This window comes from Macaca mulatta, chromosome 3 (assembly GCF_049350105.2).
Source record: "Macaca mulatta isolate MMU2019108-1 chromosome 3, T2T-MMU8v2.0, whole genome shotgun sequence".
Lineage (NCBI taxonomy): Eukaryota > Metazoa > Chordata > Mammalia > Primates > Cercopithecidae > Macaca > Macaca mulatta.
Window position 1 is genome coordinate 96,311,557 of NC_133408.1, and position 22,336 is coordinate 96,333,892.

The 22,336-nt window shown below is 40.2% G+C and overlaps 1 protein-coding gene across 13 annotated transcripts in view; it reads left to right on the forward strand.

Moving 5' to 3' along the window:
* PDE1C (phosphodiesterase 1C) overlaps positions 1–22,336 on the forward strand; it is a 547,393-nt gene that overhangs the window by 227,616 nt on the left and 297,441 nt on the right. For 5 of the 13 annotated variants that reach the window (XM_077996949.1, XM_001083726.5, XM_077996950.1 and 2 more), the window contains one exon: positions 16,231–16,257. The exons of the other annotated variants lie outside the window; for them this stretch is intronic. In XM_077996949.1, coding sequence (XP_077853075.1) covers positions 16,231–16,257 — 27 coding nt within the window. The remainder of the gene's footprint in view (positions 1–16,230; positions 16,258–22,336) is intronic. 13 annotated transcript variants of the gene reach the window in all.

Below are 22,336 nucleotides of genomic sequence, written 5' to 3' on the forward strand. Positions count from 1 at the left end.
TTTAGCACATAGTAGATGCTCAAGCAATAGGTGATGAAGCATAAAAACCCAAATGTGAGCTTTTAAATATTCAAAATGAAGATAAATATATATTTAGGACAGCTTATGGCCATGAGACCTGTCAATGCAATGTGCCATGAGCTAGCTGGGATGCAGGTTTTATTAACATCATTGCCCAGGTTGGGGCATAGAAATCTAAACTGAGGTGGGAACTGGGCCAGATGTGTGGCAGAGTTGTGGCCCAGGGCTGAATCCCACTGCTGTGATTGTGTGGGCTTTCTCTTTCCCCTCTTTATAGCCCTTCTTTCACACTGGTGAAGGGTGGTCTTTACCAGAGCAAGAGGATTTTTGTGGTTATCACCTGCAAAGAATCAACAGCTGAGGATACTGCAGGGGAGTGTCCCCTATACATTCCAACCCATACCCATACCCTGCCATGCTTTGTTTTTCTCTAGCACTTCCCACCGTCCGAATGCTGTATAGTTTATTTATTTTTAGGTTTATTGTCTGTCTCCCCCAGCTAGAATATAAGCCCCATGAAGACAGGGTTGTTGGTTCGCTTTGGTCACTTGCTTTTGGTTTGCTTTTTATCCCCAGTGTCTACACTTCCACCCAGTATACAGTAATACATATTTGAAACATAGAGCTGTTTTACATATTTCTCTAAGAAAGAATTAGGAAGAACTCTTAACTTAGCATTGTAGCATCATTAACATACTAACAGTGCATCAAATATTGGAAATGCGAGTTTTGAACACTATCTTAGCTGGGATTATAGACACCTGCAAGCCCAGGTGTCTGTTATGATGATGGCGCCCATGCCCCTTGAGCGAGGTGCTGCACACTAATGCTCAGAGGCTGGCTGTGATTCCAGGGAGGGTGCTGGTCCTCAGCCTTGCTCTGCGGCCCTGATGATCTTATGCACATGCTCCCATTTCTCTAAGTGAGAAGAGAACAAATACCGCACACCTGAGCTTTCTTAATTGAAACTGTCAGAGGGATGCTGTCCTCTTACTCTTTGGAGAGGTGCCTCATTTTTCCTTTTCCATAAACCTCAGTTCGTCCCAATGAGCTGTTGTCATACCTCTTTTCACTGGAGGACTGGGTAGAGTTTTTGAGTCCCTCTCAATTGCTTTTTTTGTTACAGAATCTTCCAGTCAGGGAAATAGGGCTGTGGGTGTTCTATAGACCCCTGATGAAGCCCCATAGGGCTCCTTGGGTTTGAGCAATTGGGTCCAGACTGTACTTTGGGTCCCGACCAAAAGTTTTTCTATTGCCAGCCTGCTAGATGATGACAGAAAGGTGTTTCTATGCTGCATTTTTGAAAAACTGAGAGCAAGAGAGCAGGTTTTACTTATTCCTTGGCATTTATTGTCACAATTATAATTATCTAATCTCATATATTTATTTTGCCCAACTATGAGGTAGTCGGCATAATAAATTTTATGCTTATATAACACTCCATGAAGATGATGATGCTTTTTTGCATTACCTAAAGTAATATTATTAATATAAAGGCAAGAGAATGGCTATTAAGTTAATAGACTGCACAACTATTGTTTTTGTCTATGCAGCAAGCTTCCTATCCACCTTACTATGCTAACAGACTCTACTCCTCACCCCAGCATAGTACAACTGGCCAATCAGAATTTACCTTCCAGGCAGTAAAAGTTAGTCTCTAGTAGGGTATGGATCCCAAACAGAAGCATTAGAGTCTCTCATTGACGTTTCTGTATTGACTGTGGGAAAGGGAGGCTTTTGTTTTCTTCTGGACTTTCATGGGGCTGCCATTGGATCCATTTCCCACCTCACAGAGAAGACCTTTTTATGATAGGAGGCAGTGAGGCCAGTGCTTAAAAGGAAGCAGAAAAGATGAGTGGAAATCCCTGGGTCAGCTCCTGGAGGTCCCAGTTCCTGTAGATGTGTCTCCAGTTCTGTCAGCTATCCCAGCTACATGAGCCAGTTAGACTCTGTTTTTGCTTAGGATGTTTTGAATTCAGTTTCTCTGAAACAGTCTTAACTAATACCCTATTGATGTACAGAGAAGTTAAGTGACTCTTCCAACCTACACAGCAAAGATGAGAACAGCCATAGGCAAAAAAGCCTGGGCCTTTGGTTTTAAATTTCTTATTTAAGCCCTCTCTGTGTTTTCTTTCTATTTAACTGAATTTTTAAATGATATAATTAGTGTTCTGGCAACATGGGATTACTCAATTAACATTTACTGAGTGTCCATTAGGTGCCAGTCAGTTTGCTAAGCCCTGGGTTTGCAAAAGTAGGTAAGATACTTACCTGACTTTCAGCAATTTGAAGGCTAGTGGCAGAGACTGACATGAGTACCTGGAGGTGATGAATATAGTTCTAGGGGGACGCGGGGGAAACTACCTCTACCTGGGAGGGCCAGAGAAGGTGTTACAGACTACAGTGAATTGTGTATTCATTCTAGCAGACTCATCAGAGTCATAAGGAATAAACTTGCTTAGACTCTTTTCATTAATGTCAGCCTTTTGCAAAAATGCAAAGAAACCTTTTACAAAGGTGAGAGAAAAACAAGGAGTCTTCCAGGCAGCCCATAATCAACCAGTTGAGATTTCTGAGCTGTTCTTATGGACTACTGGCAAAGTTGCTTGCACTTAATTGAGACATGGCTTGAGTTCTAATGAATCTTCTCTATGTTCATCACTCATTGAGAATTCCCCAAGGAGAGAATATGGTTGGGTGTATTTGCTGTCATGCAACATGGAGCTATTGGAGAGACATCTGCCCTGTCCCCTCAGAAGTAGTTGGCCCCTGAATTGGTCCGGGTAACAGGATTACCTTCTCCTACGAATCAATGCCTAAGAGCCTTACTTTCCTTAAAGGTTAATGTGTGGTATCCTCTTGCAGCTCATCTAGTGCAATATTGAGGGACAGATAGAAATTTAGTCATGAGAGGTGATGCTGGAAAGGAAGGCAGGGGCCGGGTAGTAATACATGACATTTAAAATTTTACTTTTTGTTTTACACAAAATATATATGCTCATAGTTTGAGGAGGTGAGTAATTGAACACATTTTACTATACAACAAAGAAGTGCTGTGTTCTAGGTGTTCTTTCATATCTTCTAGAGAAATATATATATATTTTTATGATACATATTATTTTTAGAAGTTTGTGTTTTATCCTTTCAGTTATAAGAAATTGTTAAAAGATGTTAAGCTGGAGAGTAACAAAATTAGATTTGAATTTTAGGATTGTAATTCTGGGAAAAGGGTGGAGGACAGATTGGAGATGAGACTCGAGGCCTGGAGACCAGTTGGGGAAGATGCCTGATTTGGGGTAGTGCTGCTGAAGATGAAAGAACAGGGGGCATGTTTGAAATGAGAATTGACGGAACATAGATTTAGAGCAGAGAAAGAAGAGCAGTTGTCTTGCGAGTTCTTTCAGCTTAGACGTCTCGGTGAATTTGGTGTTATTTGCCTCGTTAGGGACTATGGAGATTAGAGCCGGCTTCGATAAAGCAGAATGATGAACTTGGGTGTAGATATGTTAAACTGGTAGCCTCTGGAATGTTCAAGTAGCTATTGGTGATGGCAATATGGAGCCATGGAGAGACCTTTGGCCTGGAGCGGTGGGTCTGAGAATCTTGGTTCTTAGTTAAATTCTTGCAAGGAGATGACCCAGGGAAGAAGGCATTGCCTGAATCTTACCAGAAAAGCAATTCCAGAAGAATACTTTAAAAAATCATTGTTTGTTTCCTCCAGATTACATATTTAGTGTATTAATTGGTCCTTTTACTCTCCCATTCAATTGGAATTGACAGATTGTTCAGCATATTTTTATTGGGTTTCCATTATGTACTAGGTGCTAGGAGCTTCAGAAGGGATCTGAAAATATCAGAAGAAAATCCTTACCATCAGGAAACTTAGACTATATTGAGGGAAACAAGATAGTTCTCATACATGTGAAAAGGTTAAAAATCAACAACAAAAGGGAGGGCAGTAGTTAATTGCTGACTTAGTGATAGGGATGCTACATGCTAGGATTCAGAGAAGGGAGACATTTGTGTTTGAAGGACTGTTTTTGAGTCTTTCTCTTCTTAATAAAGATCAAGTTAAATCTCTCTGAAATACATTCTTAATGTATACTAAAAGTGAAAAAATGTGAATATCAAAAGGGGTAAGTAGATTCTCACATTTACAGTGAAATTTTCTTTACTTGACTACTCATACAGTTTACTAGTACATCATCACTTGATTATTGTAATTTGGTTATGCTAGTGTATTAGTTAATTACAACTCAATATTTAGCAGCGGAGTGCTTAATATTTTGACTGAGCTTTACAGCATGCCTCTGTCAGTTGGGAAGCAGCCCTCAGCAGAGAGGTTTGCACATTACCATCTCTAGTTTTCAATCTTTAATTTTCTTTGGCTCATGGAAGACTACTTTCCTTGGTTTCCATTTCCCCACATGGAAGGAAAGTGTTTATAGGACCTATCTCCTGGCTTTTTGAGAAACAACTAAAGACATGATTGTTATTAGGTTAATGCAAAAGTAATTGCAGTTTTTGCTATTAGTTTTAATGGCAAAAACCGCAATTACTTTTGCACCAACTTAACAAATATAAGCCACATTAAAATAGACTGTGACAGCTTTGAGAATGACCATCCTAGGTTTCTCACTAGCAATAAAAATGAATTCTACAACAAATGCAACTCTCTATTTCTGGAGGAAGTATACTGAATTCATGTAGAGTGTTGGTATTCTTCAGGCTTTTATTGTACTCTTTATACAGAGTCCTCTTGACAGCTGTTATTAAACAAAATAAATGAGTCTAAATGACCGTAAGACAAAGCTAGATGTTCCTAGCTTGTGAGATTATGAAAAAACTTAGAGAATAATTCCATCCAGAAGATATAAAAATTGATAATTTTAGGTAATGAGTTTTATTTACATAGTTGAAGGATACACATCCATATGCAGAAAATTCAGTCATTCGTTCACTTACCAAATATTTCTCAGGCACTTACTGTGTTCCTGGTGCTGTGCTAAGCACCAGGGAATGAGTGGAAAACAAGATAAAGGCTCCCTCCCTCGGGAGATGTTCAGTAGAGGAATATATTAAACAATATTTCCATAAATTACTACCTACTGTGACAAGTGCTGCAAGAAGTCCAGCACAGGGAGCTGTGAAAATATAGAAGAGAGGACCCAAACCTGGTCCAGGATTCAGAGAAGGTTTCTCTGAAGAAAAGACTGATGCTCAGACATGAAGATTATGTAAGTAGTAGTTAAGTAGAGTTAGGGAAACGTATTCTAGGCATTTAAGGCCCGGGATGTTTATACCTGCAAAGATCTAAAGACAAGAAGGAGCATGGCCCCTCAGAAAATGAAAGAAGGCCAAGAAGCTGCAGCACAGACTGGAAGGAGGGGAAGGCTCTAGACACAGTTGGAGAGGAGCCAGGTCCGACTTCATCCACCAGGGGGCGTCAGCAAGGGGAAGCCGTTATCAGTAGGCATGGACGTGAGAACTTTTTAGGAGGTAGACCCAACAGGACTTGGATATGGGGGATAAGGAAGAAAGTGGAATCAAGATCATCTCTCAGGTTTTTAGCTTGAATCCCCAGGTTCCATTTTCTTAGATTAGGATCACTGAGGGAGGAACACGTTTGCAGGTCTTGTTGTGGGTGGGAACAGAATGAATGGGGGTAGAGAGTTTAGTATGGGATGAGTTCAGTGTGGGACATACTGACTACGAGGGGAGATATGGGGAAGGCAAGAGCAGTTGGATAAGTCTGGAGATTAAACAGAAGGTCTGGAGATATAATCTATAGCCCAGCAAAGTAAGCAGAAAAATTCTGTGTATATCTGAATGATGCCAAATTAATATATCTATAAATTTTATAAGTAGAGAATACAGTTTAGTGTGACCCCTAAATAGTCTGAAGGAAGGTTTCAGAAGACCAAAAATTTATGTATATTTTCTTATTGGCATTTACTTTTTCAAAATATTGGCATTTACTTAGGCCAGCTAGTAATCATAACTTTACTTGAAACTTATATTGACTACTTAGTATCATGCCCATCACAACATAGGTTTGGAACAGAGACAGAAACCAGTATGGTCATTCCCAGTATTCCAAGGGCAGAAAGAGGCCATGACCCTGGGAGCCAAATGGGATGAGCCCTCATCATGGACCTTCTGGGAGGTAGAGGGCACTGCCATGGGGTTGAAACCTGAAGCCTGGAGCCTAGCCCACTGCAGAAGGGCCAAGTGAAGCTTGGCTGCGTGGAGGCTCTCTGGGTCTGGCAAGAGGCCTTTCTGCAGTTTAGGTTCCATTAAGGGGGCTTGGCCTCCCTGTGCCTGCTCCAGAGGTGCCTCCATGGATATGGCTGGGCCTTGTCTCCTGGAACAGTCCACAGTTCTGGCCACAGTGCTCCCTCACTACCCTACCTCTGCCCATTCATGCCCTTTCTCTTCTCTTTAAGGCCTTCCATCTATTTTTCTACCCAAATCCAAGGACCCATTGCAAGGACCCAGTATTCAATGTTCTGCCAAAATACAGCTTTCCTTTCCCTTAAGGCCACCAGAAGAGCAATAATTTAGACAATCAGTATGAGAGTGCATGGAGCATTTTGTCTGAAAGTCACAATTGGATATCCAAAGACCATTAAACTGTTGTTTATCCAGATTCCAAACAAAGAAAATGCTTAAATAACCAAGACTTTTCCTGTAGTCTAGAGATACATCTAGATACATACATAAACATGGTAGTGAAAGATTAATCTTTGAAAGCTCCTTCCAGATGTTTTAGGAGTAGTTCAAATTCAGACTAATATCTCGACACTTATTTTTGTCTGTCTCTCTGACTTTTTTCTAAGGATGACCCACAAAAGTTTATTGCATTTAGTATACCATTCCATGTGGGTGTCACTGGAAACTCTGTCTGCTGTGAGGAATTATAAACACTTTTATAAATAAGGTCTTGCCTAGCTCATTAGTGAAATAGAATGATTAATTATCATAAATCAAGCCTCATAAGTGTTGTTTCAGAACTGCCATTCTGACTACAAAATCACTGACTGAAATTAGTCATTGGTAAAAAAATGAAAGAATCATTCAAAGCACCAATTTCTGGGAGATTTGGCAGTTTCAGTGAAGGTAACTACTATAGCTCAGGAAAATTTGCTTCCAATGCTCATCTGATTTCAGTTGACAGAAGAGCTCAAAATGGTCCCAAAAAATGCATCTGCTAGTTGACATTTTTTTTCCCCTGTATTTTGGACAATGGGCTCATTTTGCCATATTTAAATTGTTGAGATTTACAGAGCGTGTGTTCAGGGAGGCTTACACAGATGATGCTACTACAAGATAGGATTTTAGAGGAAATAGGAAGGACTCATGCTCCCAAGGAGTCATGGCACTGACTCAAATTCACCTGGAATTGTAAATGACCAGCAGCTGCTTTCTGCCAGGAGTTGGTTTTGATAAGAGTTGGGAGGAAGGGCACAGAGTGGGGAGAGGGAAGGAACACTGCAGGAGTGGGTAGGCAAGGCTTAGAAAAATTAGACTGACATTGAAGTGAAACTCAGCAGAAGATTACAGTTTTTGTTCTGGCTAAATCTACAAGGGGAAAAACAAAGTGGAGGATTGAAACAGCTCTGTGGATAATTCAATTAGAAAAAAACCCTACTCCTCCCCTAATTACAGGGATAGATCTGTGAAGAGTGAGATTTTGTCTTAATCCTTTGGATTTATCTCTACTTTGGCAGTGCTGTCACAGATATTAAGAGATATTTTTGCTTTTAGCTGTTCTCATTGATGTTTATTTAAGTAGGAGACGGGCTCCCAGGAAGAAGGTCGCAAAAATCGCTTCCATTCCCACCCACACAGTTTTGCAGTACTTATAACACAGCAAGTGGTTGTAAATACGTGAATAGAGGACTAAATCAGTGATGCAAAAAACGTACTACTTGGGCTTCCACAAGCATGACATTTGCTTTCTATTTTCTTTCTCTAAAAACCTTTCCCTGTTTTTTCATTGGTGCCACTGATTAGCTCATTGCCGGCTTTAAGCAATAGACTTTTAGCTAGAAGGAAAGGAAATTGTGTTTGGTTTACTAAAAAACATCTTGCCTTCCAAAGGAAGAGTTCAGCTTTCTTTGGGGAGGGGTCCCATTTGGGGCTTCTCAAATAGTAGTCCAAGTGCTGGAATTTTTAACCCAGGCTCATAAGAGAAGCAGGCATGAACAGGAGATTTGATTTCTGTGTCTGGCCAGCTGTCTGCAGGCAGCCGAGGGGATGTGGAGGGAGAACAGTGAAGAGAGGGGCTGGCTTTGGGAGGACAGGAGCCCTGGGGCAACCTGGATCTGCCATGTGAGTTGGTGTAGCCCCAGGTGGGGCTTCCTCTGGGGTTGTTTAGTTTGGAGTTACCTTCTCCTAGGTTTCTCTACTTTCCACTGCCTGGCCAGTGCTAGATAGAAATGCACTTGCTCCTAGGAAAGAGTAAAAAATTGACTGTCTTATTAACATCTCTGCTTCAGATTTGCCTTCTCCCATTCTTTGGAGTCACCATCCCCAGCTGCAAACCACACTGTCAAAGCCTTCATGTGAATTTGATCTCATCACTTTTGGCTAAACATACTGGAGTTCTCTATCTTTGGGGGCTGGCTATCTCTGAATATGATCTTCATTTTCTAAGAGAATTCAATGACAGTATGAGTCTGTAGAACAATTTTCTCTACTAGAAAACCTAGCTAATAAATTCCCTAGAATTTTTGTTTTTGTTAGTTGTTTTTCTTTCCTAATGATTGGGCTGTTCAAGGTAAAAATGAGGTTTTGTTTTTATTTTATAATCTTTTTCTTTTTTTTCTTTTGGTCTTGCTTTGGACCTTTGGCCAAGCAGGAAAATAAACTCATTGTGCACATGGAATTTCATTTCGTAGCTCATCAGTTAAATATTCGAGCTAGTAAGACGGGAGATTCTCTTACTCTGTTATCTCCTTTCCCACCCCTAAATATTCTTGTGGAAGGTGCCAAGAGACCACCAGTTTATATATATATTTTTCTCATTAGCATTTACTTGTTCAAAATGTGGGAAAGGCCAGAAAGCAATGGATAGCTTTGCAAAGTTAGTTTTTAATACGTGCATCATGGAAATGAAATCACTGGTAGGAATGAGAAGAAATGTACAAAGACCTTCCATTCTCAGTAGCATGTAGATTAATTCATACAAATGATGTAAGAGACCCATTAGAAGTTTCTAGAGATATCCAATTCTTTTCAATTTGTACCCTGCATGCCAATGAAAAACAAAACCAGAGGATCAGATGATCGTTCAGATCCTTACTCATTTCATGGTTATTTGTGACATTTTATCTCAGTCCACTTTCCCATGAGTGAAACACATGTGATCTGTAGTCGTGAGAACCTGTAGTTAACTATATGAGCCTTGCTGTGCATTTTGTGTTTATCTGAGCCTGTCTTTTAACGTCCTGTCCCTTGAGGGAACTGAGGGCTGAGAACCAAGCTTTCCAAAGTGGTCTATGTGTCGGCGGTCGTAGTGGTCTCTGGAGAAAAGAATGGAGACAGGCTAGGACTTGGAGAAGAGTGAGTCATTGTTACACAGAAACCCTGGAGAACACTGAAGGCAGAGCTGGAATTCGTATTGTGTGTATGCAGTTGTTGCGTATTCAACTTCCCATACCAGGAAATCTTGTGCCCAACTGGGAGGTATCTTTCTGTCAACTTAGAAACAGAGCACAAGTTATGGTTTTTCAAAGCCAGCTTGTTAGAATATTAAGCCTATTTATAAACCTCATTATTGCAGCACCCATATGGCTCTTGCTCAAAGATACTCACTTTAAAAAAGTGAAAGACTGCCAGGCGCTTCATAATTTAGCATCAATGTTTAATTGACTCTCACTTATCCAGGCTATTAGAAACGATTTCCAAATCATCTGTTTGACTTTGGAGTACTTGATGCTTACATTTGACTGCAGGTGTGCCCAGTACTCTGGGAACTCCTAGCCATCAAAAAGCAAATAAAGACCCTTAAAAGCATCCTTGCTCCCACCTCAGTGTTGTTTCTTGCTGTTTGCCTGCTTGTCTTTACTCTGCCCCTGGCTGTGGACAGAATCACCCCTTAAGCTTGCTTAGTTTCATTCTTTATCTCCCTGACTGAGGGCAGGAGATGGAAAATAAAGTTCAGAGTCTAGAAGCTTCCGCTTTATGACACTGCAGTGGAGAGCTTTGGGGAACCTATTTAAATATTGGAGGCCAGTGCTCTTTGCCCTTTGATGATGCTCCTGTTTCAGAATCTGCCTGTCAGGATGTGACGAGCTGGCTGTAAATGCACCGAAGCCGTTGAGGGGGGTCTTGGGGCTCATTTACCCTGTTGTGCACAAGCGCACGCACGCATACACATGCATCATTTAATACTTCTTGAGTAATCCACAGTTCCATTGAAACATTCCGGACGTAAATAGACACTTTCAGTGAAGACCAGTGGTCTTTTAATTTACTTAAGAGCTAAATGAGTATGGGTTAATCAATAATTCTAGTCATAGCACATGAGATCTCTGCATTGAGTTACAGCTTCCTGAGACTGCTTAAGGATGTTGTGTAAGCAAGTCACTGGGCTCAGTTTTTAGGGAGTTATTGATCAAAAGGACTTGTTTTGAAAGATAATTTTAGATATTTCTAAGGATTATTGTGATATCCAGTTCATAAGTACCCAGTTTTACTTTCTTTTTTCCTCCCTTTTGGGCAATGGCTCAGCTTTGACATCTGAGAGGAGTGTGTGACTCTCTTAGGTTAAGTGGGACATTGCTGGGGTGGGAGGCAGGGTGTACAGGCAGGCACAGGGCCCTTTAGGCATGGGAAAAGCTGGGCAGTGTTTCAGCTCATCCTCCTCTTAGCAGAACTGAGATTAGCACCTGCTTTCTTTGTGGTTCAAGTGTTCCAAGATAAGAAGAATTGGGAGTATCTAATTTTTCCATTCTAGAAAAGCAATCTTCAGCCTTTTTTTGTGACTTTTATAATCAATGAAAGACTTTTGATCAAGTAAGTTTTGAAAACCTACTGAATTATAATGCCATTATTATTTATGCAATACTACTGTTTTAGTATAGTAGCTGACTCTTGAGCATTTCCAGGATGCCCAGCACTATACTAAATGCCCTACATTCATCATTACATTTAACTCTCACATCACCCTGTAAAGCAGGCACTGCTGTTACCCAGATTTCACAGATGAGGAAACCGCTGGTTGGAGAAGTGGTATAAGTTGCCAAAGATCATGCAGCCTGTCAGATACAATAAGTTGGAGAAGGGATTTAAGCTCAGGCAAGTGATCTTAACCAGTATGCTATAATGCCTCTCCTTAGAAAAACAGAAACAACAAACAGATGAAGCTGTGTGTGTGTGTGTGTGTGTGTGTGTGTGTGTGTGTGTGTGTGTGAGAGAGAGAGAGAGAGAGAGAGAGAGAGAGAACAGTAGAGCTCATTCCAGGGAACAGACGTTGCAAAGCGCCACTCTAGACTTTCTTTGAGGTGGTGTCCTCAACCTGGTCTTGTAAAGATGCCCTTGCCTTCTCTCCCAGCGTAAAGCTGGCCTCTCCATCTCCCACCCTGCCAACTTTGGCAGGTCCCAGAACACAACAGCTCTTTGTCATTCTCTACTTTCTACATTAGCTTGGTCTAGCTATATGAAATCTTGAGGTTTGTAGTGCGTTGTTTCAAGTTTCAAAACATTATAAATTTAAATTAAGTTTTAGAAACAAATTTTTAAAACAGGCCAGGAATGGTGGCTCATGCCTATAATCCCAACACTTTGAGAGGCCGAGGCAGGCAGATCACTTGAGGTCAGGAGTTCGAGACCAGTCTGGCTAACATGGTAAAACCCCATCTCTTCTAAAAATACAAATATTAGCTGGGCGTGGTGGTGTGCACCTGTCGTCCCAGCTATTCAGAGGCTGAGGCAGGAGATTTGCTTGAACTCAGGAGGAGAAGGTTGCAGTGAGCCGAGACTGCACCACTGTACTCTATCCTGGGCAACAGAGTGAGATTCCCTCTCAAAAACAAAACAAAACAAAACAAATTTCCTTTGTCTTTCAGATTTGAGTCAGGGATTCTGTTGAAGTTCTTAAAAATAGAAGGCTAAGAATAAACTGGGTTTTTTTTTTTTCCAACTCATTTCCTGCATTTGGGTGGCCAGAACACAGTATGTTTTATTGTTATTAATTTTATTTTGGTTTTGTCTAATGTCTAAGTTTCATGGTAGTATCTTTTGCCTTCTTTGTATAAATTCCTTAATTTTCTTCGAAGGCTTCAGAATTTGCCTTCTGTCTCAGCCACTTTAAGGTTCTGTATCCTTAGGTAAGTTACTTAATCTCTCTGAGACTCACTTCTGTCAGGTGGAAAGTGGGTAGGTAGAACCTCTCAGGGTTTGTAGGAGTTATAAGTGAGTTAACTTGTGTAAGAGGAATGGAATAGAGGAAGTGCTCAACAAATGTGAGTTCCCCAGCCTTCTCATTGCTTTCCCTCTGTGTGTAGGAAACCACAGCTATGGTGGATGTCCTCACTGCTCATTATAAATCATTGCTTGGTAGAAGGAAAAAGAATAAAAAGAAAACATTTTTGATTAATTTTTGGGTAAATGCATTCATGAATTCAATAACAACATATGAGCAGTTGCCATTTGCTGAGCACTATGTGTTAGACAAGGAAGAAACACTAGCAGATGTCAGGTAAGCCATCATTCTTCCCACAAGCATAAAAGATCAGGACGATGAACAGTCATAAGTGCAATGTGGTGGGTAAGCTCCGGCCACTATGGGACACACAGAAGGAGTGTTACCCAGTTTGGGAGACCCTAGAAGGTCTTTGGAAGTGATGTTTCAGTTGAGAACTGAAGGATGAGTAGGGCTCAGTCAGGCCTTACCAATCTTGCCCATTCAAAATAATCTGAGAGTTGGATCTTGAGTAATTTTTATGAGTTGCATTTTCTCTTGTGCTTTAAGAGCTAACCTCCAAATCCCATTGTAAGATGACACCATTTGGGTTGATTTTAGGGCTATGTCTAAATGGGAGAAGATTGAAGGGGGAAACTTTACAATATCTGAAGCTAGGAATATATCTGTGAATGTGGGGAGTGTCATGAAGGCGAGTTGGACTGAAAATCAGACTTCTGGTCTGTCTTTCTTTGGGTCTACCAGATGCATAACCCATCTTTTGATGTGTATGGATGACAGTTGCAAATAGTTCATTTATGTAGCCAACCATGGGCCAGTTGATGTGCATGCCGTTGGGATAGATATAGGGATGCATATGACAGATCTCTGACCTCAAGAAGCTCAGAACGAGGGACCAAGGGGCCTAAAAGTCTTAGAATGCCTCTTACATGGCAGGCACACTACATGACAAATTTAATACATTATCTCATTTGAGATCATCTCATCCATTTCATAGATGCGGAAATGTAAGCTTGATTTAGCACAGAGCTTGCCTGAGGTCTCACAGCTAGTGAGGGTGAAGTTGGGTTTTTGAGCCAGGTCTGTCACACTCCAGAGCCCTGTTGCCTTTCCACAAAATCACAGACATGAGACAATGCAGTGCCATGGAGAATGGTGTCAGAGAGGTTTCAGCGTGCTGTGGGAGCACAGAAGAGGGTGTGTAATGTGGCTCCCCACAAGAGGTGACCCTCCCCCTGGGTATCATCTTTTTCTAAAATATAAATTTTATTACTCTTCCCGCTTAACTCTGTCCTTAGCACTTGCCAGCCTTGTTTCCTGCTACCTCACTCTATAGTCCCTGCTTGCTAGGCTGGTTTGAGACCATGAGGCATGCCCTCTGTTTCCACTTGCCGTATACTTCCATATTTCTTCCTGCTGACATTTCACCCGTCAATCAAGACTACCTCTTTCACAAAGCTTCCCTGAGCCATCCCTTGTATTTGCACTTTAGGTGCGTTGTCTTAACTTCCTGTTTAGAATTTGCATTCTTTCAGAGAGGGGATCCTACAGAGTTATGAGGATTAGCAAAGTATATTAAGTGCTTATTGCTAGTAGGTGCTGAAAATGAAGCTTTTCTTATTTTTGTTTATCTTTGATTCTTTCAGAACTCCAAGCAGTGCCTTTATATATTTCCTTGGCAAGTGCTGGGAGAATTCTGTGGAAGTCAATAGCAAGGGCTGTCTTCTTCTGACCTCCGAAGATACTGTCTGCTGATAGGATTAGTTTGGCTTCTGAGTAGAGGCTGGGGCATTCTTCTTTTCCAGCTGCCCCCTTGCCTTTGGACCTTGTATACGTTCAATGGGTTATTTTTTTCGTCTTGCCAGCTGTGCCTTATATCAGTTATTAGACTACTGTGCTAATGAGTCCAAGGGCACAGGTCACACCCACAGCTCCCTGCCTGAAGGTGAAGCTTCTGCCCTTGGCTGCTGCCTGGGAAGTGTGAGCTGTCATTGGTGACAGGGTCCAGGTGTGAGAGAGTGATCAGTGCACATGCATCACAACTTTTGGGGAGAGTATGAGGTAAACCACACAAAGAACTTGCCCTTGGGGAGCTGACATTCTGGTGAATTATCTCATTTATTTCTGATAACAAGGTCTCAGAAGAGGGGCTCTGATTCTTCCCACTTTATATACAAAGAAACTGAGGTTCAGGGGGATTTAATAACTAGTCCAGCATTGTGAAGCTAAGTGCTAGAGCCAAGATTGGAACATGGGTAGCTTGCTTGAAAGGCCAAGCCTTAATCCACTGTTAGTCAACCTTCCTCCCTATTATATGTGATATAATTGAAACATGGAAATATCTCTATATAGTCCTGTATTTGTGTATATCTTTATATGTAACTATATAGGTGTATCCATATTTTAATATTTTGCTCTATTATAATACTCTCTAAAGAAAATTTGAAAAATTCATAAAACTAAAAAGGAGTGATTTATTATCCTACTACCCTGGAGTTATGGTTGTCATTCTTGTGTGTCTTGTTTAAGATAATAGATATCAGTACATATCTAGTCAAGAGCACACTGTCGGTTCTGTGTTACATGCTGTTTTGCACGCCTGACACTGCCCTGTGTGATTTCATTTTAACAGAGATGTAACAGGTCCTAGTGATTCTCAATTTGAAACCTCTTTAGTTTACAAAAAAATATGGTGCACAGCTCTCCATTAGCAAATCAATGGTTTGCTTCCTGGGTACAGTGACTGTAATGGAAGTGCAGGTGTGGAACTAAGGTCTACTGGGAAACATTGTACTTCCTGGATATGCTACAAGGAGATGGATTTTCTTCCCTTAGCACTTCCTCTCCTCTAATCCCCTCCAGTGCTGAGCCTATTGAAACTCTTTTAAGGGTCTGCAGAGTCTACAAAAATTGACCCACATATGAAGAATGTTGGGATATTGGGACAACATACATTTTATGGCCATTTTCCCCTTGTCTGCCACTCTGACCTAGGTCAGAGCAGATGTTACTAGCTTCATGTGATAGATTAAGAAGCCTGATGCACAAGATTTGCCTAAGGCTAAATGACTGTAAATAGCAGAGGTGGGCTGGAACTGGGTCTCTTCTGCTTCCTGGGGGCGGTTCCTAATGCTGGTTCCTAATGCTCTTCTCAACATTTGCTTCTAGACTTCCTCATTGTCCCTTTCCTCACTTCTTTTTTTGAAGAACTTATGTCTCATCTCATAGTTTAGCTGCATGCTTGCACATTTACATGAAAAAAGGCACATCCTTAAAGGGACCTCAGTGCTAGATGCTGGGGATAATAGTAACAATAGTGACAACATAAATAACTGATAATTATTCACCATTTAACCCATTTAATATGTGCCAGACAAAAGAGATGTTTTGTAAGTATGTGTTCATTTACTCTGCAAGAACCTCATGAACCTGGTAAAGGAAGGATTGAGGTTTGAACCTAGATTTTGTGGTCTTTAAAGCCTGACCTCAACTAAAATGCCATGGAACCTTCAAAAGGAAAAGGGAGGAACGTGGGAGCAGAGTCACTGAGCTCTTGGGATGCTATTTTTTACTGTAAAGGCTTAGGTTCTGTACTTCTGACTACAATATAACACAGCATTCCCAAACTTTTAACTAAGCTTTGAAACCCATAAGCTTCACAGAGAAACCCCCCTAAGAAGTGTTGACCTCCATGCCCATCCCCACTGAAGTAATCCCTTTCTTACCCACTGCCTGCCACAATCCTTTTCTGATATGTGTTTATGCCTCTTTTCCTACAGGAGGAAATATAAGAAAACGTCCCAGAGGTAAGAACATCTTTCTGAGCTGCAACTGGTTGATCCATTTGTGGCCCAGCTCTTCACAAGTCTGGGTCATGGTGGACTGGAATTGTAATAAACAGGCTCTTGGTTCTTTCTCCGCATGTTGCCTGCTTTATCTCCAATCGTGACTGCTGCTGTAATTAAAAATTGATTGCAGGCATCTAGTGAGGCACAGTAGGTGGATGCCTTCACATGAGAGTGGATCCTGTGGGCTCAAAAGCTTGTTACTGCCGTGCTCTCTAGTGATTTTCCTAAAACCTTGACCAGAGAGTGATTGGGCTGGCAGGGACTGAGGGTTTATGGATGGGGAGCACAAAGCAGTCTTTATATGCATGTTTAGTTTCTGAATTCTCCTTTGTCTCAGACTCTCCTTGCTGATTTGCCTGATTTGCTGACAAAATGCTGTTGAGCTCAAAGCACAGGTACAGATTCCTTTAAGGGCAGTGGCAGTCTTTCGATTTGACTGTGGAAAGGGTAATTTTAACTAGAATGACATCTGTCATCATCGCTCATGTGCACAGCCTGCCTCTGGGCTGTGCTTTGCAGACTCTTTGGCATAAGGAGCCATGAGGGATCAGGTGGTCACTGGCCCTGACCTATGTGGCTATTAAACATTGGACTTAAATCTTCCGTATTTATAGTTCAAAAATGACTTACCAGGTTTTTGAGTATATGGCCTCCTAGGTCCAATGGGAAGCCCATTTTTCAGTGCATATGTGATTTTCATTCCCTGTTACAGTACCCGTTGACAGATGTAGTTTGCTGACTTGGTGGAACAGCATGTATATTTGTGCATGCACGTAAGTTGTGACTATGGAGAGGGTGAGTGGGTTCTCTAACAATAGAATAATGAAATGAGCTTCGGAAATGTCATGTACTTCCTGGTGGAATTTATTCATTGGTTCATCTTTTAAAAATTATATATATCTAAAGTGTATGATATGTTTCCTTGTATATATATACATACACATAGTGAAGTCATTACAGTTAAGCAAATTAACATATTCATCACCTCACGTTGTTCATTCGTTGGTTCATTTTGTATACACTGCTTTCTGTTTTTTACAATGATTTCTTTTCACAAATTTGACTGGACAATAATGACACAGATGGTCTTCCATGACCTCTTTTATTTCTCCAGTGTCATCTCTTGCTACTTCCAACCTCCATCTTTATTCTCTAAACCTTAGCTATGACTCTCCATCAAAGTTGGGATTCTAAAGGTCCAGCTGATCATGGATGCTTTCTTAGGAAGAGCTTTCATAAACTTTTAGTAAGCATATTATCTTAGGCTTATCTAGGGGTGTAGACCTCATGTATGTTAGGCTTTTCTTGAGTTAGGTGGTCCATAAGATTATAATGGTGCTAAAAAATTCCTATTGCTTAGTGACACAGTAGTTGCAGTAACATTGTAGTACAATGCATTAGCTTTTCTACGTTTAGATATGTTTAGATACCCACATAATTATCATTGTGTTACCGTTGCCCACAGTATTAAGGACAGTAGTATGCTGTACAGGTTTGTAGCCTAGGAGCAATAGGCTATACCACATAGCCTAGGCTATACCATCTAGGTTTGTGTAAATACACCTGATTTTCACACAATGCCAATATTGCCTAAGGACACATTTATTATAATGTAACTCCATTGTTATGTTCTAGAATATTTATTCTTTTTATTGGGAAGAATTTGGAAATAAAGTTGCTTGACCTTTTGCTCACCAAGCATTTGAAGCCCACAATTCAACCTAGAAGGCCTGCGTCTGCTTTTGTTGTACTTAATTGGGTGTTATGGAATTAAACAGATTACATGCAGATTAAAAAAATGATTAATGCAATTAAAATTTGCCTGTAGGTTTCAACAATGGCAGTTGTAGCTGACCACTTTAGTTTCGCCTTCTCTAATGAGCATCGTCTCACAGTAGAGATTCCTGTGTTGCATGATCTCCTCCAGGGGTGTCCAATGGAGAGAATACAGTCATGAGTTCTTAGTTTCTGCTTCCAGTTGGGCCAATAAAGCCCCTTCCTCATCCCTCTTTTATTCTTATCACTATAGACAGAAACTAAAAATCATGGCTTCTGCCTGCCAAAAGCCTAAAATAAAACAAAACAACAACAACAACAACAAAATAAGGTGGGTTGAGCAAACTTGGGTCCAAAGGAATGGTATTATAATTTGATATGCAGCATAGAGTGCACGAGTCATTGAGAGGAAAATGAACTAAAACTTTAAAGCTTCCTGGAGATTGCTGTACTTTTCTAAATATAGTGAGCTTGTACAGATGGCTAAACAATTCTGTCTTGTTCAGGTTCGTTGGACTCACGGTAGTAATTGCATGTGAACCACTGAGCAGGATGTAAATTAATCACTCAGATTAGAGGGCACAGTAGTCTTCAGTAGTAAAAAGTAATTTATCATTTTCACATGTACTTAACCTGGATTATGAGGTGCTTCAAAGTTGCCTCAATTTTATTTTAAGGAGAGATACTTAGACAGTGAGAGGAAGTTTTACAAGAGAGCTGCTCAAACCTGTCAAGGTTCAAGTTAAAATGTCAATTTTGTTTTGAAAGTGTGTTTTTTGCATATCTGACGTGAATGCTGTTGCATTTTTTATTTTGTCACTGTAATGAAAAATAAGCCAATTGCATTGAACAAGCTTTATTGAAGTCATTTAAAGTGTGAATTAATAGAGGATCAGTTTGAGCTCTTCTAGTTTTAATGAGATACATATTTTTATATGAAGTAGATCCATGTGCTTCTGATCCATCACTGAATTACAAACTATCCTCAACTTAGTGGCTTAAAATAACTTTTATTCTGCTCATAATTTTGCAGGTCAGGAATTCAGGAAGGACTTGGCTGGCTGGTTTGAATCTGATCCACCTGGTATCAACTCAGGCTGCTGGGGATGGAGACTCCACTTCCAAGATAGTGTCTTTGCTCACATGTTAGGAGTCTTGCTGCTCTTTGTTTCTTGCACTCTCCCTCTTTATTATTTTTCTCTCTCTCCCTGTCTCCCCACATAGCTTTTGTCCTCCAGGGTGCTTCCATCTGGCTTGGACTTCTTACTACATGGTGGTCTCAGGGCAATTGCACTTATGTGGTTTCTTAGGTCAAGTGTTCTAAGAGACACGAAGTAAAAGCTGCTACTCTCTTAATTATGGCCTGGGTCCAGAAGTGGGCAGAGCATCACTTCTGCTGTGTCTTATTGGTCAAGCTATCACTGAACCTACCCATTCAAGGGAATGGAACATAGACTAAATCTCTTGCTAAAAGAAGTGTTAAGAAAATTTCCAGCCTTCTTTAATCCATATAGCAAACCTTCAGCCTTTTTCAGAATAATCTTGCTTGAGACCTTCTCTGGGGATCTGTAGATTTGGAGTAGGTGGATTCCTCATTTGATGAATGGTAGACAATTTTAAATATATCTGGACACCCCCCCGTCAAGTAATGGTCTGTTTGAATGTTTGCTTGTGTACTTGATGGTTTTTTTGGACTGGGAATAGCTGTGATTCCTTTTTCATGGTAGGAACAAACACAGCAATGTGGACTTAACTGGTTAGTTTAATTCTAACTGCAGTTATTTGGCTGGAATTAATAATTAGTCAAATAAAGTAGGTGGCTTAATATAGGAAAACTAAATGATATAAATGTTATATTAAAAACATTTCCAAATCAACTTCCCCGTGATTTGGACATCAAGGGGAAGACAGCCCAGGATACAAAAATAATCTACATTTGTTTATAGTTTTCTTGCTAACTTTCATTTTATTTCACTTATGTATTTGTTTACCTATCAAAATCTTGTTAAAGAAAAAAAAATCCCACAGCTTTCAAAGTAATTGTCATCCTACTACAACACAATTGAGGCAGTTATCTTTCTGTAAGTATTTCATAAAGTCTGAGGCATATTTTGGTAGCCCAAGGGAATGTTTTGATAATAGTAATTCTACTGAATCTCACTCTTAGCATTAAGGAGAGTATACTAATCTCTTCCAAGACCAAATTTCAGTAGAAATAGTGATTTCATAAGTCCTCTTTACCGGGTTGGCAAGGGAATCAATAGGTAGTAGGTAAGCCTCTCCTTGTACAGAAAACTTTATTGGATTGGGTTTTAAATCCATATAGTTAAGGGGAAACCATCCTTTTGCTTGTGAAGGAATATCATTCATGAGGGTCAATCATTACAAAAGATTTGCAGAAGTGGTGAAGTGGTAATTTGATGGCTAGAGAGGATTATGCAGTAAACCTGCTTACCCGTAAATTTCTCATCCGGTTTCTTTTAATATAGCTTCACTTTCAAGTTATCAGGTCTGGCTTGCAGAAGTTTATACCTTTGAGAAATACCTAGAAATAATCAAATACTTATGGGCTGCCCTTAAAGAAAGGAATTGCTATCAGAGCTGATGTTGCAAGCTGAATCCATGATAGAAGTGCTTCCAACACACATACACTCTCTCTCTCTCTCTCTCACACACACACACACACATCCCTATTTCAGTATGATAGGGGATTAAGAAATAGAGGCACAAATTAAAGACATATCCACAAACCTGGGGGAGTTCTACAGACACATGTTCAATTTTCATGTGTCTGGATTATGGCAATACTTTGGTCAGAATGTTTAGGAGTTGGAGTTGTGGCTTTAAAAAGCCATACCACATAGTGAAAAACCTCATTAGCATGAACGTTTTTATTGCTTCTCGGCCTTTTGGCTAAGATCATGTGTAGCATGAACATTTTTGTTTATTTGTTATTAATCATAGCACTGTTTAGATAGTTTAGGTAGAAGTTGTAGCTCTTACTGTGTCTGATTTATTCATTTTCTAAATCTAGACATATTTCTGTGAGTAACTTTAGCCAACAGTGTCTCTCATGTTTTTGAAAATCATATTATATTGATAGTTACATGCACAGTACTTTACAAAAATCTTCCAATTTAACAAAAGTTTATTTAATACTTACTATAGTATATTGCCATATAGTTCAGTAAATACTGGAAATAACAACATATGTACAAATGCCTCTTTTAATAGGTACACAGGCTTGTAGGTGAGATACAGGTGAACAAACGGATTATAATAAAATGCGGTGAGTGCTATAATAGATACAAGTATTGAAAGTCATTGGGAACAACCAGGTCTGTTGGGAGGACACTTACATTATCATATACTCTTCTCTCACTAGATTACAAAGTAGGCCTCCGATATTGCTTATTATTTTTGGTGCTTGAAAGTATGGGCATACTGAAGTCTAATAGGATAACCCAGAATCTTTTCTTCTTGTTTTCTTCATGTTTTCAGTTATTTTAAAAATGTATGTTTTACTGACTTTTAGGCTTTCTTTTTGTTTCAAAAAGGCAAATGGCTCAAAAATATTCTAGACACTAGGAGGAAGACGGCCCAGGATACAGATGTGTGCAGATAATTGATAACCTGGATATTGTACATATAGATAATAGCATGGCCTCTATCTGTGGCAAGGCAAAGCAAGGAGTTATTTTTCTCTGCAAATGTCTAATGTGTTATTTCACTTGGATTTTGACATGGCTCAGTAATCACACTTGATGAACCCAGTAACTGATTAAATCCAGCAAACGATTCCCTTAGTCAGGCCAGCCCATGTTCGGCCTTCATGAATTGGCATACCTAATAAGTCATCAACAACAGCCACCTTTGCTGTTAATAATAGATTGTCATGTGTGAAGGGTGGGAAGGCGAGTGGTTATCACCCTGTGGGAGGCTGCCTTCTAAGCAGCTGTATCCTAGGATGGGATGTGGTACATCTTCTGCTGAACTCTGCCCCTGTTTCCTTCCCAGGATATATTAAGGCCCATTGGTTAATTCCGAAGTTCTTTCAGCAGCTTTGAAATAGAATTGGTAGACTGTTGTCCCCTACGTTTGCAGTTAAAAGTGGCAGCTAAATAACTTGTTGGGAAAATTAACAGGGGCGACACAGGATAAATCAAATCATACATTTTTGCATACTTAATGCACAACCAATCCTGCATTCTCCTTCTTACTTAGCAGTATTAATTTTCAGAGCCTAAATGGTAACATCAGG